We start from the raw sequence: 20,231 nt of genomic DNA, 5'->3' as shown, positions 1-20,231 counted from the left end.
TGAAAACTGTGTGTGTGTGTGTGTGTGTGTGTGTGTGTGTGTGTGTGTGTGTGTGTGTGTGTGTGTGTGTGTGTGTGTGTGTGTGTGTGTGTGTGTGCGTACGTGCGTGCGTGCGAGTGTGTCAATGCGTGCGTGCGTGCATGCCTGCGTATTACTCTGGCATGGCCCTCTTTGCTTTCTTCCACTTGACCGTGGCCTATAGGTGGTAAGGAGGAGATAAGGAGGTAAGGAGGTTGGAGAAAATGCAGAAAGTGGAGTCTGTTCTAAGTATGTTGCTGCTGCTGTCTCTGTCTACCAATGACTTGGATTGACCGGTCAGTTAGCCCCGAGCATGTTCCACATCTTTAATATAATGGTTCATGCATACACAATCCTGACTGAGTGTATTTGAACTTTCTGAGTTACACTCTTTACCTTGGCTCATAGTTAAATTTACACTGAAGACTTTATTGTAGACACACTGGCACAGATCTAACTGCAATGTTCTGCTCTTGAATCTTACACATGACCTATATACTGTGCCATCTTCTCTTTTTCTCTACCCCCTCTTTTCTGTCTCGTACAAAATAATAATAATAAAGTAGAAATACCAAAGGAAAAACACATCTATAAAAGATATTTGTGTTCCACTCTGTTGCATGGCTTCAAATGTGGTAGTGCTTTTAAGGTACGTATGACTGAGCTCCAAAGAGGAGTTCCTAAATGGGATATCCTAAATGAAAACCAAGGTGTTCATCATTGGACACAACAGACCAGTTATTGCAATGCACAACACAACATGCAATATTATTCAGTATTTTAACTTCACTGTCAATCCAGCTTTAGACATGTAGGCTGCAGTATACAAAAGCAACATAGACAACCACAGACTACCAGTTTCTAACATGTTGTTGATTTCCTACTTGCCTATTCTTGTTCAATTCCTTTCTTCTATGCAGGTGGATGCTCATAGTCCTGTGTTTTACCTGGGCTTTGCCATGATTCTTGCTCCTTTCCCTCTACGTTTTCAACATCCTGATCAGGACTGGCCTACAGATAGCTGACCACAGACACCGCCTGCTGGCCGAATACAGTACTGTCATCATCACAGTGGCAGTGTGCAGCCACTGATCTTGGAGGTACTGGCAGCAAATATCGACATTCCCTGCACATCAGAGTTTAACTGGCATGGCAGAGCCTCAGGTACTAGACTTTATCTATCACTGCTTACCGAGAGAGAGAGAGAGAGAGAGAGAGAGAGAGAGAGAGAGAGAGAGAGAGAGAGAGAGAGAGAGAATAGAGAGAGAGAGAGAGAGAGCGAGAGAGAGAGAGGGGGGGAGAGAGAGAGAGACCACTTTTGTGTGACCACTTTTAAGCTTTTTAGAGGCTTAAAGGTGGTCACTTTTACTTACTCTGTTCTCATAGAGTTTAATCACATGCCGAAAGTGTTTGAAGCTTTCATCGTGATGCTGGCATCCAGACGGTTCTACAGAAAACCCATACCCTGCCCCAGAAACTTAAGCACTGACCTTTGCAAATCCTCTCTCACAGCCAGAAATATATATTTCATTTCATTAAACAATATATGTGGAAAAACATAACCATTGAGTGACCAATAACTCTGGATTACAGTATGTCAGTTGAGATACTGCATATCAATATACGGACATGGGGAAGAATTTCATCAACAGCTGGTATAGTACAATAAACTACCAGTAAGGAGGACAGGGGTCCATGCCTCAGCACAATGTGATCCTGTGATCCTAGAAGAGCACATGCTGATCCAGGAGCTTGATCTGTTTCATTTTGAGTCATATTGCTAATGTATCATGGTGTAACATTAGAGGGGTTTATTGATTTAAGAATTTGTAAGTCTCTTGATGTTTTGTGCATGTAGAATGAGCAAAACAAATGTAAAAAATTAAACAAAACAAAAATCTTCAAATTAATCATGATCATGTGTATTGAGGAGATTTTGAAATTTCATTTACATTTTCATAATAACATCAAGGTTATTTCATTGAGTAGTAATATACACATCATTAATAATACCACTGCTGACCAAACACCTTGCACAGTATCATGGCTTAATGTTTAATGGCTCTGGATGCTAACGTTTTTGCATGTCACCAGGACCCTGTGCTTCCGTTGTAAGATAAGACAAGCTGCATGCGAAGCACACACAGACACCAGAGTTACTGGAATTTTGCCTCTCTGCTATTGATTTTTTGGTGGTCTTTGTGAACATTTACATGACTTGCAGAGACATACAAGCCTTCAGCAACGATTGCTCCCCCTCCCATGCATTAGAGGTCAGGAGACGTGCAGGATGTGAGCTGGCAGATAAGCTGCTCTGGGAGGAATGAGAGATGGAAAAGCTGACAGGGATTCTCCGTCTATCTGTTTGTCTGTCGTTCTGTTTGACTGACTGCCTTACTGTCTGTATGTCTGTCTATAAATCTGATAGCAGGAGACTGACATCTTAATTTAATGTCTTGACCAGGAATGCTGTAGATAAAATCTTGGGTGTGTATTGGTGAGTCTACACACAGAGTGTGACCCTCAACAGTGCAAAACCTATATCGGCAATGAAGTGATTGCATTTCTGAAAGACAACTGAAATTATGCTGAACTCGATCGTCTTATTTTTCTTGTGTAAGAAGCAGTTCAATAAAATCTATAGTATATTGCTTATCCAAATGAATGCTTCTTGTCTGGTCCTCAGACATTAGCCCTCTCTCCACAAGTCAGTCAGATCATATATTTTACAAAAACTTGTCTATAAAGGGACCTTGTGGTCTCCTGTCCAACCCTGGACCTCTGTCAGCTAGAGAACAGAGGTGAGACGAATCAGTCTTTGGTCACTTTAAGTAGTAATGTATTTGCTCATCCCTGATTCTTATAAACTTCGTGCAAATCGGACAAAGTGAAATGGCAAAAGGTGAAATAGGTCGCAACCCAGCCCTGGGTAGGTAACCTGGCCTGGCGGGGATCTGCGCTCTAAGGAGCGTACTTTTCTAGTTTTCTTAAATCTTTTTTCCTCAGCTTGTACATTGGCTATTTTTATCATATGACGTGTCAAGTGGTTAAGCTCACTCTTTATCTGTATTACCACTTAAACTGATACTTTTCAGAGGGATACATTTATAATAAGACACATGGGACAGGATGGTGGTCAGTCACTGTGACACAGCATGACACAGAAACAAGTCATCTCTTGGGATATTAGATTGCATCCTCTATTAGCATCCTGATGAATCCCAAGACATCATCAGGTGCGCCGCTCCAAAATGAATCACATCATGACTCAGATTAAATCAACTTTTTCACCTTTGTCAGCAGGCTCAGCTTTCACTTATTATTAGCCTGTTTGATATCTTCAAAATACAGTATCTTATCTTCAATTTATTTAAATTGAGTGTAAATTTAGGGACACCTTCCTAATGCTTTGCAACCCCTCAGAATAAACCTGTTCCATCTGGATGTGGACACAACAAAAGGTGTTGATTTGAAAACCATGCATTTAAAGTAGCTGAATAATGCTGAATAATTCAAATATTTCAAATTTCCAAAAACATTTTAACGTTTACGTTTTTATTTTTTAGCACAGCCTCAGCAGGAGTCTTGGAATTGAAACGTTGGTTCAGTCCCTGATTCCTCCTAGCTGTGTGTAGAAGTGTCCTAGACCTAGAGAGCAGGACACTTATGCACTAACTGCTCCTGACTAGCCGGCTGCTGCCTTGATGATGTCCTCTGCCACCAGTGTGTGAAAGTGTGTGTGAATGGGTAAATGTAGTGCACATTTCAAAGTGCTTTGGAGACAGGTGCTATTTACCGGGCACCATTTACTATTCATAATCTTTTGGCCAAAGGATATGTTTATGTTTATTTTCATCTTGACCTCATTTTTGTACTGAAACATGAAATGCACTAATGAAATATGCATCTGATTGGTGATGATAGTAAGATGTGTAAGATGTAAAATGTGTGCATTAAAACACACCTCACACTACTGGCCTGATTTATATTTTGTTAAGTGCTGGTGTTGCGTGACACCATTGTAGCCTCTACAACAGAGAATTAATACTATACCACTACCACCTGCCTGCGACGTTGGCAACCAGGCGGATGAATGGACTCGAGGTTGTCTCCATGACCTTGTCCTACTACCATCATCAAACCTATTTCTTTTTGGCATTTCTCCAATCCAAGAAACCAGTGTCTTGAATTTAAACATGAATTTGTTTTGTTTGTCTGCACCAATGTTGTAGTGATTGGAGACCGTCTGTTGCTCAGCATCTGCTGACCTCATTGAGCCACTTTCCAACATCCTGTACCTCATCGTGTGTGTGTGTGTGTGTGTGTGTGTGTGTGTGTGTGTGTGTGTGTGTGCGTGCGTGCGTGCGTGCGTGCGTGCGTGCGTGCGTGCGTGCGTGCGTGCGTGCGTGCGTGCGTGCGTGCGCGCGCGCGTGCGTGCGTGCGTGCGTGTGTGTGTGTGTGTGTGAGAGAGAGAGTGTATGAATTTGTTTGATTGATTTTTCTTTCATGTTTTTATTACACATTACAGTGCAGTGAGAGAGACAGAGACATGCGAGACATGAGCCTGACCTGAACCCAGGTACATGCACAACTAGACACCCCAGACTAAATACACAATGTGAATGTTATTTGTCCAGCAAGGAACACCGTTAACACTGCAACTGGCATAGAGCAAACATTAGAAGCAAAACTGGGTCAAATGTGGAATGGGAAAGAAAATGACTAATCACCACTGCAACAAATACATAGGGGACACCGGAGTGTGCGTAGTATGTACCATAGACTGTGGTATGTACATGCCTAAGCATATCCACGCATGTACAGCATGTGTATTCAGATTTAACCACATTCTAGTGAAAGGCCTGGCTTTGGTTACGGTGGCGTGTCAGCCACAGAGTAGACTAAAGTGTGAGGAGAGGAGGGGAAGGCGGAGCATAGGACCAGAAGGTATTGGATGGACCTTGCGGGAAACGGGGCCGGCTGCAAGCATAAATAAATATCCCCTGTGGAAAGCCGATCCACTGGCTCACATGTCCACAGCATAGATCTGTACACTGAGAGGCAGATAGATACATATCAAATCTGTCTGAGTCTGAATACTGTAGTAGTACTCTGGGATGGCACGGCATGGACTGCCATGCCTTCAGTATATAACCACATCACATGTGTTAGTGTGTAGGCTAGACGTATGTGTAAGGCTACTGCAGGTGTGAGGGAAGTCCTGGCTTCTTTTGTCTACTACACAGTGAGTTCCATGTGTTTCTGAACGATCTGAAAGTGTAAAGAATGAACCCATGGGTCCATTTGTAACTAGAAAAAGGGGTGCTCAGTGGCAGGGTGCACAAGAAATGTGATGCTTATCGGTGTACTAATTTGTGAGATTTGTCCCACACAAACAGACAAACAAATCAACACACACACGTGCACGCACGCACACACACACGCGCGCGCACACGCACGCGCACGCACACGCACACGCACACACACACACACACACACACACACACACACACACACACACACACACACACACACACACACACACACACACACACACACACACACAGGGGCGAAAACATGATCTCTAACTCTGCCTTCGTCCTGGTAGATTTAATTGACAGTCCAGATTTTACTGAACTGTGACTGATGTATACATACAGGTGTATCCTACTTTAATTGGAACGTATTTGCTATCAGAAGTGTCCTATATAAGAACATAGACTATGGTTGCTCCCATACGATTGTGATGTATTCCAGAGCGTACATAATATCTTCCATTATTTGGTTTCCTATATGGACTACATCCTATACATACTATAGATTAAATACCATTACCTTGGCACCGGAGGAACTGGAGAAACATAGTTTGACCTCACTGCAAATTAAGTTCAGTCTTACTGTGAAAATCTATAATGCAAATGAGACAAAGATATGTTTTAAATATCTGTCTAATGACATCTAATATCAGTGGTCCAGTGCCTGCTATTTGCCAGAGCAGGGAGGAGTGAGTTGCCTCTGCCCGGTCCTCTGATACAGATCAATGGAGAGAACTGAGACCAGTGGAGCCAGAGACTCCCCTCTGATTCAATTTACCATCCCTGTAATTCACATGATCTCACTGATGTCCATGCAACACACACACACACACACACACACACACACACACACACACACACACACACACACACACACACACACACACACACACACACACACACACACATTTGTATTACTACACTTTATTATTTATTTATTTTTACATTTTTAACCCCTGAGTTACTTGTGCGCCGTTGTCGTGCTCTGAAAATAGCTGATCTACAAGCTCTCAAGGCGTCACAGCGACACCAGCGTGCAACTTATAAGGCATAACTCTGGGACCTCAATCTAGACTGTAAAGTGCTCTGTGTTCATTTAACACTGAGTGTACATTCTTGTAGTACAGGCCGGTAGCAGGGTCCGTTGTGTTTCTAACTATCAATCATTTAGCTGGGGACCCAAAGTGGTTCCTTTGCTTAAGGTTGTATGTAAAGCACATTGAATTGCCTTGTTGAAATGTGCTATACAAATAATCTTGCCTTGCCCGTGGAACCTCCTCACGGATCCCAGGGGTCCCCAGACCCCATGTAGTTGAATTAGATTATCACATACACAAACACCCACGCACGCATGCACGCATGCAGGCACGCACGCACGCACGCACGCACGCACGCACGCACGCACGCACGCACACGCACGCACACACACAGGATCTGGCCACACAATATCTTGAAACTTATGGGTTTGTTCTTTTTACGAGTGTCTGTGTTTATCCTTTATCAAATGTATAACTGCTTCATAATTCACTCACCTCACTCTCTCAGACATGCTTAATAACATCATATACAGTATAATACATTTCACAAAACCATACTGAGACATGGGATCTCTGCATTAGTCCTTTATAATGGGAGCAGATAGGCCCAACTCTTTGTTTAAGTGTTATGTGCAGTGACAGTGATGAACAAATATATGAACAAACACAAGAGAACAAGTCCCTTTTGAACCCTATCTGCAACATAAGCTCATTTGATGTTCTCAATGCTCTGGTGCATCATCTGTCACATCATCACAGACACTCACTGGGACATGGAAGTGTATCTCCCTCTCTTAATATTAATTTCCATCTCTCTCTGTCTCTCTCTCTATCTCTCTCTTACTATTTAACACAGCACAATTATGTTATTCTAACACATGCACAATTTGACACCACATGAAGGCAAATGGAAACTAGAACGGTATATGCCTGTAAAAACACAAGCAGCGCTTGCTAATCCTACACTTCCCAGTCAGACAGAGTTACATCAATTATTCATGAATCCTACTGTTAGTTCTGTTGCCATCAGATCAATGCCCCAGTTATATTGGCCAGATATGAGCCCCTATGGTTGATTCCCCCCGTGCTGCCTTGATGGACTGTAGCAGGTTAATGGGAAGGTGGGGCTGTACTTCCTGGGATAAACCACACATTAAAATCCTCAGTGTTAATTTAACTCTGACTCTGATTTTACTGTGAGATGAGCATGACAAACAAAGGGGTGTTTATAGGGAAGTGACAGTGAGATGAAAATAATTATGAATACAACAGAATAATAGAAAACCCTCAAGATGTGAAGAATTCCATCAATTCCCCCATTCACAGAAATGTGACCTGTACGTTTCTATTAAACACATATGCTGGTAATAAGTGGTAAATAAATCCCTTCAAACATGTTTTTTTACTAAGACACTTCCTGTTTCATTTAGTGAATGAGGTCAGATTGAATCAATGCTCCATTTCCACCTGACCCTTTTGAGCTCTAATCAATGGTGCTTTCCTATGTCAATTTCACCTACTTCTTGAAATTGAAGTTAAAGCTATTTGATGGTAAGAGTGTTCGTTGACAGTGTGCAGTAAACGGTTTGCTGAAAAATCATAAAAGTGTTGGGTAGACTACCATTGAAACACAGATGCTTGCCTTGTAGGTAGTATCATGTTGTTTTTCCTCATTTCCACTCCAATACAATCACATTGCAAAGCAGTCTACTTCTTCTTTATTTAGATAGTTATTGCTGTTCTTAAGCCCTCAGGCACTGGACTTTAAATGTTGACTTATCTAACTCATTGTAACTTTTTTGGAAGCCAATTGAATATGGTGTAGTGCAGCCTAAGTAAAACAAAATACTTCTCAAATGTGACCCAGTGCAGTTAGAGCATGATTAAAAATGTCTATGATTTGTCTAAATATTTGTAAAATAGCTCTATACTAAATAGGCTAGAGATCCTGGCCCGATGAGAAACACTTGTTTAAAGTCTGATAAATTGACCTGGCTGGTTGTACATAAGAACATGTGTGAGTCATTAAATATTTAGCTCAAGGGAAGTTGAGTGTCACTACATTATTTGACATGTTAGAGTGGCACACGCAGGTTCTATGCCTCCATACACAAAGATCAATGCAGTCTGCTTCTCTGCTATACTGCTGTATACTATATGAGCTATAGCTGCAAATCATTTCAAACAGTGGCCAAAAAACAATATGACTTCACGTTGACAGCTTATCAATGAGTTACAATAAGTACTTGCAAGTGTTTTAACTGCCGGATGTAGGCGAAATGATCAGGAAACGCATTGATTATCAGATCAATAGGCTATAGCTACACAGGAACTATTCATTAGCTGGGGGTACCAGAGGTGGTGGCTTCACAGGTGCGGGTATGGTATGGTAGCCTACAATTAAAGGTAGGGTAAGTGATATGTTTTGGTTAAAACTAAACATTTTGTATTAAAAGGTTAAAGCACTATATTCTGATAGTAATCATTGCTATAGAGTGTTTGTTCAGTCACAGGGGTCTCCCTGTCTCTCCAGCTCTTTAATAAACACAAAATACATTTTCAGGTAGGTGACAAAATTTCAGCCAATCAGGAGAGAGTACCCATTTATCAGCTTTATTTTTTATAGCGTTCCAGTTCCAATTTTTTCACCTCATTTCTTTGTGTCACCACTTCCAATTTCACTTGTTTAATCTGTATCCTGACTGAGTTCTCTATCCTGATTGGATAAAATTGGTATCCTGACCTGAAAATGCATTTTCTGATTCTTATTGAAGAGCTGGAGAGACATGGGAGACTCCTGTTACTGAACAAACACTCTATAGCAATGAGTACCATCAGAATATAGAGCTAACACTTATTTTGACCAAAGAAAATCCCCTACCCTACCTTTAATTAAAAAGAAAATCATCAAAAATGGCAACAACCCATAATCACAATAGGCTGCAGTATATCTGTCTTCATTTGCTTAAAGGAGTATAGTTCCCCAAATAATTACTTATTTTCTAGCTTTCATTTTAAATCAAATGTCCAAACTTTACTGAACAAATAAGCTATGGTGCGTGGGAAAAGTAAAAAGCTCTCTATTGGATAATAATAGGCTACAATATAGGATTAAAAGGCTACCTCGTTTTCCATAGAATTTGTCAATGAATGTTATCTCACAATCACATGAATCAGAGCCCCGCCTCTACACTTTCATTCATCCATCCTTGGTCCTGTCCTGTCCTGTCTGGGAGGAAACGGCTGCTCCCTGAGGGACTGGGCATTATATATAGAGCTCATCGGAACTGTCCATTCCCAGAGTTGAAAAGGCTCGCGGCTCCTTCACGTCCTGCACATGCAGTCTAGTCTACTTGGTTTCTTGGTCATGGATATTGGGCAGTCCAATTAAAACTGTTTGAAAGGTAAGATGCAATACTTTTTTTTAAATCCAATACATCACTAGTAGTAGCCTATAAATGAAAGGACTATATATAAACTAGTGTTTGGCTTTCATTTTCATTCACCCGGCAGAGGTGCAGACGCAGTTTCAGTGTCTGTCCTTTCTCAAATGTAATATGCTAAACCACCAGGCTACAACTCATTTTAATGTGACGTGGGGAAAATCTAACAGAACTTACCATGTGGTACCAGATTTCTTGACATTGTTCTGAGCACGTCAGAGAACCTGATTTTTGGTTAAAACAAAAAGTTTGTTTGTTGAAAGGTTAAAGCACTATATTTTGATAGCAATTGCTGTAGAGTGTTTGTTCAGTATTAGGGGTCTCCCAAAGCTATAAACAGAAAGTAGCCAAAATGTTCAGGTAGGTGGCCAAATGTCAGCCAATCAGGAGAGAGTCAGTAAAACATTTATCAGCTTAAAATGTATAGTGTTCCAGTTCAAATTTTGTCATCTTATTTCTTTGTGTCATCACTCCCAAATCTTTCACTTGTTCATCCTGTATCCTGTGTGAGTTCTCTCTCCTGCATAAAATTGGTATTCCGACCTGAAAATGGATTTTCTGTTTAGGCTAAAGAGCTGGAGAGACGGGGAGACCCCTGTTACTGAACAAACACTGCAATGATTACTATCAGAAATTAGAGCTATTCAGTTATTTAACAATTATTCTAACAAAGGAAAATCACTTAACCTAGAAATGGAAAGCCCAAAACAAATCCACAATAGATTATACCAAATAGAAGTGAATCCACAATGAGATTGCAGGCTATTTTTAGTATGAATATGATTTTACTTGCTCTATATTTTATGACAAGGACTGTGTTTTTGTGTGTGAAATAAACAATTTTTTCATCTGCACTTATCTCCCCTTTTGTTATAGCTATTGCTACCCTTTTGTGATTTTGTGATAACTCTGGCACTTGTACAACTTACAGTCTGCTTGTTGCTGTTGCACTTAATTAATCAGAGCTGCTGTAACTTCAGACCGTAAAATTAAATATACTCATTATGACTCATACTGTACTCATGATTTAGCATTTGCTTCCTTTTATGTACCACAGAATAAGGAGAAGAGGAAGAGAAAACTATGTCAGAGAAGAAATCCCGGGGCTCAGACACCCGTCCCAAATGTGGACTCAGGAGCTGGAGTGCCGACAGCTACGTCTGGCGAGGGAAGAAGCGCTCCCGGAGCTCCCGGAACGAGACGGGTCTCGGGGGCTTGGAGGCGGAGGGTGTAGAGGAGCTGGGCGTGCGCTCCACGTCCTGTCCACGGCGCCGCAGGGACAGGAAGTGCAGCTGCAGCACTCTGGGTGATGCCGACGCAGACGGCGTGTGCCGGAAAGCCCTGTCTCGCCGCTCGCTACGGCAGAAGTTCCAAGATGCTATGGGCCAGTGTTTGCCCCTCCGCTCCCACCATCACCACCATCACCATCACCACCACCACCCGCAGGGCGCTTCACGGCCCTTCTCTGTGCTCCTCTGGTCCAAGCGCAAGATCCACGTCTCCGAGCTGATGCAGGACAAGTGCCCCTTCTCGTCCAAGTCTGAACTGGCCCACTGTTGGCACCTTATTAAAAAGCACGCCACCCACCCAAGTGCCATCAGCAGTTCGGAAGCGCACGGCAAAAACCCTGTGCCGGCATTCTCTTCCTCCCCACCTACGACCCCCCTCTCCTGGGAGGACATCAGCTGCTCCCCGGGGCCGGGAAGCGGCAGTCTGGACGACTGGGCCCCGTCGTGTGCCCACGCGGGGGCAGAAGATGTCTGCGGTCACACCGATTACATCCTGGTCCCGGATCTCCTTCAGATCAACAACAGTCCGTGCTACTGGGGAGTGTTGAACCGCTTTGAGGCAGAGGAGCTGCTTGAGGGCCAGCCAGAGGGCACCTTCCTGCTGCGTGACTCTGCCCAGGACGAGTTCCTCTTCTCCGTCAGCTTCCGCCGCTACAGCCGCTCGCTGCACGCGCGCATTGAGCAGAATGGCAAGCGGTTCAGCTTCGATGGACGTGACCCGTGCATGTACCGGGATCCCAGTGTCACGGGGCTGCTGAGGCACTACAGTGACCCGGCCACCTGCTTGTTCTTTGAGCCCCTCCTCTCACGGCCGCTGCCCAGGAACTTCCCTTTCTCACTGCAGCACCTGTGCAGGGCTGTCATCTGTAGCTGCACCACCTATCAGGGCGTCGAGTGCCTTTTGCTACCACCTCAACTCAGGGACTACCTCCGACAGTACCACATCAAGTGCAATGGGGCCTGTGCTGTGTAACATGGTCTTGGGGGACAGATGTCGCACCATGGCGATGGGAAGGCGTTTCAGAGCTAAATGTCTTGCTCGCAAGACACCCAGCTGGTGCAGGGATTGAATCTGCGGTCTTTGGATTTTAGAATCATCTCTTCACCCGTTTGCTCACCTTACCAACCCCCATTCAAACCAAAAGATACACAAGCACTTAGCAATGTGGCGAAAACAGCCATGGGACTTCCCAGGGCTTTGACGTGTCAGCTGGACGATACATAACTGAACATGATGTACAATACTGCTGACGGACGATATCTCCCTCTATTGACTTTGAACATAGAGTGACCGTGAACAGTTGCAGAGTACATATGACTATTTGAACACATTTGTTTCCTTGTGGGAAAGTTTAGATGACGATACAGGAGACATGGCTGAGACATTGCTGCACGTATCTGGTGTAAACCTGTTCTGTTGAAAACATTTACATGAAATATTGCATGCTTCACCAATCACCTCATTCTCCTATTTTAGACAGACTATGGTGAGCTGCTTTGGTAACTCACTCAACTAAAGTGATCTGACATGGGTGCCTTTTCTCATTATGGCCACAAGATGGCAGGACAAGTGCACCGATCAAAGATACGTATGTACAGTATGTGTGTATGTATGTATAGCTATATCTGTCTCCTAATGTTTAAAACCACTCACTTGACATACCATTTAATAGTTTACTTCATCGGATACTGACTGAAAGCATCACTTAGTATGATATTAAAGACTCAGTGGATTTTTTACAGCTTTCTTTTAAACAAAAAGCATTTCTTTTTGGATATTGTTTACATGCTGGGGCCAGTGCTCCCATGCTTTAACCAAGGGAGCCGCTTGGACCCCTTAATGTTTACGAAACGATAAAATCTAACAATTGATGACAATTGTGATGGCCCATGTAAGCCCAGTGTGCTTGAAATATTCACCCCATTCAGGTTGCAGTCTAAGGGCATTAAGTATTATATTTTGTCGCTATACTATATTAAGTGCTGTAATACTGAAACATACAAAGTCCTTCAATGTGATTTCACAACTGGGTAGGCACCTTATTGTATTTCATCATATTAAATGTCAGACCAATAAATGTCATTTACACTGCTTCTGTAGCATGACAGTTTTTCATTGCTTATACCTTCAGAACCATGCTATCTTCTCTAGGCACTTTGCACATTATTGGACACACTTAATGGTGAATCAGAAGTCATGCTTATTCGTGGCTGTTCACTGGCTTGCAGATTGTTTTATCAGACAGGGCTGTGACACAGAAAAGCACAGAGAATGGGGACTGGGGAGATAAGAACATCAAAAATGTCAATTTCCCTCTCAATGGGGTGGCATTCAGATTCTGTAATTGTTCATTTGTAATTCATCCTCCATGTCCCTGAATGGTTGTGTAAAACAACATCAGCTCTTGCTTTGCCCTTATAGTACATTTGTGCTACAGCATGTGTGCAACACCATCTATATTCTCACTATTAGACTAAAATACTTCTATTTAAGTGTTTAGTCTGTACCCTTACACAGACTGACTTACAGTAATCTTACATACTTGTGGATTATTTTTATCTTCACTACTGCTCAAGTATCATGTATCAAAACGTACTTATTCATGCTTCTGAAAATGGACATATCATAGCCATAACTCACAAAACATCTCAAATGATTAATACCCTCACATTTTCACTAAAATCTGTCCTTATCCAGTGACTGGTGGTTTGAGTTTGTTGTTTGGCCATCTAGACTAGGCTTCATCCCTTTCACTGAGACACCATCCTCATCTTTGTACAGTCTGGTCGATGTGACACCATGCTCGTCAATGCAGCCTACAGTCTGGGTCAATGGACGGCGCAAGGAGCCACACATATTGATTCCCCCGGACCACATGGATATGAAATATTAATGATGTCTTGTATGATCCATATTAGCCATTGCTTAAGTAGCATATCAAATAGGCCTGTATCAACCATTATGCTATATTTGATATATACTATAGTATAGGCCTATACAATACATTTGAAATCCAAAACTGAAATCCAAAACTGAGGAATGGATTCGTTTTTTATGCCATGAGCTTTGGCAAAGGCCCACCGCACTAACTCATAAATAGCTTATTACCGAGACATGCATTTTTTCCCATTCTACAATCCCACAGGTACCTCAGTGGGAATGCAGAGACATCCCATCCACACACACGCATGCACACACACACACACGCACGCACGCACACACACACACACACACACACACACACACACACACACACACACACACACACACGCATGCACGCGCATGCACACACACACACACACACACACACACACACACACACACACACACACACACACACGCACACACACACGCACACACACACGCACGCACGCACGCATGCGCACGCACGCACGCGCACACAGCTTGCTCTTGTAGAATGTGGACTATTAGATTTCATTGATGTAATATGTAGGAACACAGCTGTCTGGTAGCAATGTATTTCCTGCTATGTGCTATGCTAATCAAATTATCCTGTGAGATAACTCCCAAATGGGACCAGTGAAGAGTCATTTGATGGATCCAGTCTCAGTTGGAAAGAAAGAAACATAGACATACGTAGGCTCTACAGTGGATTTACAGTTGATTTTAAGATTTTACTGATCATGTTTAAAGCATAGTTGGCTTGACCCCTACATTAACTTCTAGGCCTATTTTTGGTTAGATCAAAAATGTTTTTTAGTTAAAAAGGTTAATTCTCTATCTATATTCTCTATATCAGCTTCAGCTTAAAATGTGTAGTGTTCCAATTCCCATCACTTCCAATTGCACTTGTTTATCCTGTATCCTGCACGAGTCTCCTGATTGGGAGATGGGGAGACCCCAGTTACGTATAAACATTCTATACATCAATGATTACTATATCATAATATAGAGAGCTAAACACACACTCTTTTTTCCAGCAGAGCTCCCACAGAAGAATGCCCGAGGAGCATAGAATAGCAATTTCAGCATATTTTACACAATGTCTTCATACAAACCAAATACGCTTTATTTATGTTTGATTGCATTGCAAAACATTATAATGTTGCCTCGTTTATCTGAAAATCGGAATTATACTTTGTCCCCTTTTTATGGTGTACGCATGGAATTGCCATTGTACATTATACTAATAAACAGGCTAAATTGCTTGTTGTAATGCCAGGATCATTTGGCAACAGTGGTGTAAAGTAACTAAGTACATTTACTCAAGTACTGCACTTTAACTCAAGTACAATTTTGAGGTATCTTTTACTTCACTGGAGTATTTCAAATTTTCAGTAGTTTTACTCCACTACAATTATTTGAAAACTTTATTTACTAGTTACTTTGCAGATATCAATCATTATATCCTAAAACATACATTAACCACTTTAGCTCTATTTTATACATACTGTAGGTTATTTGAAAATAGCCGATCTACAAGCTCACAACACATTGCATTGCAACGCTTATAGATCTGCTATTTTCGTACATTTTAGTAGGCTACTTTCATTTTGGTGCCAATACTTTTGTACTTTTACTCAAGTAACATTTTGAACACAGGCCTTTTACTTGTAACAGAGTATTTCTACATTATGGTATTGCTACTTTTACTTAACTAATATATCTGAGTACTTCTTCCACCTGTGTTTGGCAATGATGCAGTTGTAAGATCTTCCCTTCTTGGACCCTTTCTTTTCTTTAGAGGGGCGTTGACTTTAATGCGTCATGACGTCATGACGTTGCTGGCGGGAGTTCTCACGCACGGTTCCTTGTTTTCAAGTGACAGGACGCGGGACATTTAGCAGGCTGATCTAACACCGAAACTGTTCCTAAAACGTGCTCAATTATACCGTAAGTCTATATAAATGAGATACTTGCAACATTATGATTATATAACATCAGTTAAGAACTTGTTTTACGCTAAACGTTTGGTTGAGGTGTATAATGTTATTGAATTACGAGCCAGATTGTTGTAATGGTCCGATTCTTTTGCATTGTTTAGTACTAACCCTGAAACATGACTGTCATACCATGGCTATGTTTGGTAACTTTAATATCTGAGCAAAGAGTAACTTAAATGCTCTCTTGTGGCTAATCAGTACTTTCTTAGGTTACCCCTTTCGGGACTCAATGTACCTTATTGCAGTGGTGTAAAGTAACTAAGTACATTTACTCAAGTACTGTACTTAAGTACAATTTTGAGGTATTTTTACTTTACTGGAGTATTTCCAATTTTCAGTACTTTTACTTCTACTTTACTACATTCCAGAGGCAAATATTATTATTCTTTTAGTCCACTACAATTATTTGAAAACTTAATTTACTAGTTACTTAGTAGATTTTGATTAGATTTTTGATCTACAAGCTCACAATGAGCTTGTAGATCTGCTATTTTCAAAATATTTCTTTACACATTTTATACATTTGAAAACTTGTGAAATGGGACATTCTGCTTAATGAGTACTTTCTACTTTTGGTACCTTAAGTACATTTTGATACCAATACTTTTGTACTTTTACTCAAGTGAATTTTGATTACCGGACTTTTACTTGTAACAGAGTATTTCTACATTGCAGTATTGATACTTTTACTTAAGTAAAAAATGTGGGTACTTTTTCCGTCACTGCTTTTTTTGTTTAGCATGTCGTCCCAAATACAAAAGAACTGGGTTCGGAAAGAAGCAAGGTTGTGAATAAACACAATTAATTCTAATCTCATGTCGTGGCTTTTAGCATACTGTCTAAAATATTCAGCACATTTCCTATTGCACATTGTCATTTGTCAGTAGTCTGCATTCATTGTCTTATGTTGTCAAAGCAAATTTCTAGCAATTAGTGATAAATAATCTCTGATAGTAATGTACGTGATTCATGTTCTGTACTCTTTGTCATCCACAGTCAGGTCATTTTTGTCAGAATGCCATGTGAAAGAAAGCCGATGCGTTATGGCCATTCAGAGGGACACACCGATGTCTGTTTTGATGACAGCGGGAAGTATGTCTACATTTATAACCCATATCCATGTAAAACAAAACCGCATCCTGGCCACAGTACACACAACTGAAGGCATGACCCTCATGTGTTGTCATATGAATTATTATGGTATTATTTACGAATAAGGTAAATGTAATAACTTTGTCACATGTCTAGCCAACTAGCCAAATACACATTTTTCATTTCATGAGAGGTCAGACAGCACTGGTGCATTGTTTAACCCATTCAATCGAGGAACACATCTGTGTCCTTTTAGATTTGACCTATAACCATTATTTCATACTTTGGCTTTTCAAAAATAGCAGATGTACAAGCTTGCCGCGCTATGAGCTTGTAGATCTGCTATTTTTGAAAAATCTTGAAAATGTGTTAAAATCTATGAATATATATATATTTTTAAAGGGAACATTTTTTACTCAAATCTTTGCTTCTGGGGGTCCCTGGAACAAAGTATTTTCATATGGGGGTCCGCGGCCAAATACATATCATGTTGGGGGTTCTTGACATGAAAAAGTTTGAGAACCACTGATATTATAGCAACATACGTTTCTTCAGAAAACTGTTAGGATTTAGAAGACATTTGTAGATGCGTTCCAGGATTGAATGGGTTAAGGGATATTGGCAGAGTTGTTGCTTGATGTATTGTAGTGCTCACACAGTCACTACCACTTCAGTGATTTCTTTTAAAAACGATTACTCAGCTTTTCTGCCCTTCTTTAAGATAAGATTATACTTTTTAAATGTGCTTAGAAGAAGAAGATAGAATTGTGTTTTTCAATTCATGTTCGAGTTATGCCACCTTATGGAAACCTGGGATAACCTACAGTTATGCACATAAATATCCAACCACTGACCATGGGCACATTTTTCTCAGGTTCATAGTGACCTGTGGAAGTGATGGGGATGTCCGTATCTGGGAGGGTCTGGATGATGATGACCCCAAGTCCATCAACGTTGGGGACAAGGCCTACTCTGTAGCCCTGAAGGTAGGTTGGTTAGGAGGATGATGTACAATACATGGTTATTATTGCTATGGTGCAGGATTTTACTAATACACTGAGGTGGTCTTTATGGCCCCGATCTCATTAGCAAGGATACAGCCTTTCACCTTGAAACCTAGTTGGGAACATTCCTTATCTTCTTTTGTCCAAAAATGTTACATGAAGAGACAACCTAGAAACGTAGCATCATGTGACTACTGTACAATTTGCAGCAGTGGCTCAGCCTCTGGTTTCCATGGTAATCAAGTAGCTCATGCACGGTCTGCACAAATCAAGCCTCTCGTGCAGCAGGAGGCAGTCAGCATCTGACTGCCTCCAATGGATGCCACATGCCATGAAAAAGGAGCTTTTACTTTGATTTTATCTGGAAAAAGAAGCTGATGAAGTTACAATTGATAAATATTAAATAAGCTATTAAAATAACCAGATGTACAGAGTAAGAGTCGAGATGTAAGAGTCGCTGGCCTCGACGTATACCGTATCATTATGGGATATCCAATGTATCCTATGAGCTCCCAAGCAGCCATATTTCCTAAAACATAATGCTACCTTTCTAGGAAGCTTCATTGCAAATGACACAGAGCCATGATCTCCAGTGACAGTTATGATACAGTACTTGTTAAAACCCCACAAATAACTAATACCGATACTAAAACACAACTACTGGACAAAATGGTGATTTAACATTTTCCTCAAAGCCACTTTTCCATGTCTTCCTGTGCTCATTCTAATAACCCCTAGTCTGAAGAATCCTATATCAAAATTGACTTAAGGAAGGGCGGGCGGACCACGTCGTCACGCTCATGTCAGTAGTGTCAACCATATAAGGAGTTGCCAATGCAGCTACGCCCAAATATGGAGTGTGTTGTCTATCCTCAATCTGTCGTCATGGCATCAGGTGCAAACAACTCAGTCAGCTCCATATATGGTGGCATGCCCATATATGGGCATATACTGATGACATCAGGGATATATTTATGCCATATATTGGCATAAAAGGGACAAGGACTGACAGATACACAGAACCTTTAGTGCCTTGGTTCTCAAAGTGGGGTCCCGGGACCCCCAGGGGTCCTTGAGGGGGTTCCAGGGGATCCGGGATCCCCAGCTAAATGATTTTATGAACCAAATGGACCCTTATGGGTCTGTAACTCTGAGAGTGTACAAATGGAACCAAATGGACCCGTTGGGGTTGTACACTCTCAGAGTTAAACCAGTAAGACTCCCTAATCGGGAGATAAGCGACCGTAGGTCACATGTATACAGAAGAGGGCTGTAACGGCGATTGGTTCCTAGTTGTGTGGGCAATGGATAGTTTTGTTTGGTGGTCTAAATGTGGGGTTAGCTGTGACATGGTGGCGTTTATGTGGGCAGAAAACGTGTAATGTGTAGCTGTTGCAAATGGGTCATTTTATGTGAGCTGCAGTGGCAGGGGGTCCTCCACTGGGGCGCCACCACTTTTGCATCCGTTCTGGAGCACCAGGAGTGGGTGGTCCCCGGGAATGCCCCGTGAGCAGCCCCGTTGGGGTGGTCATTTGGTAATTTGTCCACATGTGCTCATTTTTTACACTTGGGGGTCCCTGAGGCAGCTGGGGGTCCCTGGAGCTCCGGGGGTCCTTGGAGGGTGTAGTTTGGCAGGTAAGGAGTGTGTGTGCAAAATGTGGCATGGATCGGGGCAATGGGTGCGGAGATATGAGCAGGGCAAAAGTGTGACGTGTGTGACGGAGTGACGGAGTGACGGACGGACACCTGGAGCAGCTTTCTGTAGTAAGTGCGACCTACGGTCGCAATTAACATTGATTTTACTATTTAAATTGGGGTCCCAGAGATAGAAATGCCATCAAATGGGGGTCCGTAGCCTAATGCATGTCAAACTGATTCTCAAAATGGTTGAGAATCACTGCTAGAGCCGTAAAAATCTTCTCTTATGGGCGTCCTTAACCTTTTCAAATGGGGGTCCGCTGGCTAATAAGTGTCAATTTGGGGTCCTTGACATGAAAAAGTTTGAGAACCGCTGCTCTAGTGTATTTGGAATGGCTCCATCCACCCTCCCATCTGGTACTCAAACATTTGCCTTAAATGATTGTTCTGGGATCACAGTTCAGAGACATTGGCTCTGACTCCTGTTCTC

General features: G+C 41.9%; 2 protein-coding genes across 2 annotated transcripts in view; both read left to right on the top strand.

Annotated features, from left to right (window-relative positions):
- Window positions 1-9,681: 9,681 nt before the first annotated feature.
- Window positions 9,682-12,075, top strand: socs4 (suppressor of cytokine signaling 4; the record flags this gene model as incomplete). The annotated part of the gene is made up of 2 exons (XM_084049689.1): window positions 9,682-9,774; window positions 10,871-12,075. Exon 2 carries the CDS (start codon window positions 10,897-10,899, stop codon window positions 12,073-12,075), a length of 1,179 nt encoding a protein of 392 aa, XP_083905815.1. The 5' UTR covers window positions 9,682-9,774; window positions 10,871-10,896.
- A 4,968-nt stretch (window positions 12,076-17,043) lies between these two features.
- Window positions 17,044-20,231, top strand: part of wdhd1 (WD repeat and HMG-box DNA binding protein 1) — a gene marked incomplete at its 5' end in the record, with an annotated part of 26,244 nt that continues 23,056 nt past the window's right edge. Inside the window, 2 exons of the mRNA XM_084053827.1 lie at window positions 17,044-17,099; window positions 17,974-18,085. Coding sequence (XP_083909953.1) covers window positions 17,044-17,099; window positions 17,974-18,085 — 168 coding nt within the window. The remainder of the gene's footprint in view (window positions 17,100-17,973; window positions 18,086-20,231) is intronic.

This window comes from Gymnoscopelus microlampas (genome assembly GCF_963454915.1).
Source record: "Gymnoscopelus microlampas genome assembly, chromosome: 1".
Lineage (NCBI taxonomy): Eukaryota > Metazoa > Chordata > Actinopteri > Myctophiformes > Myctophidae > Gymnoscopelus > Gymnoscopelus microlampas.
Note: the sequence above shows the minus strand (reverse complement) of the source record. Positions and strands in the feature narration are given on the sequence as shown.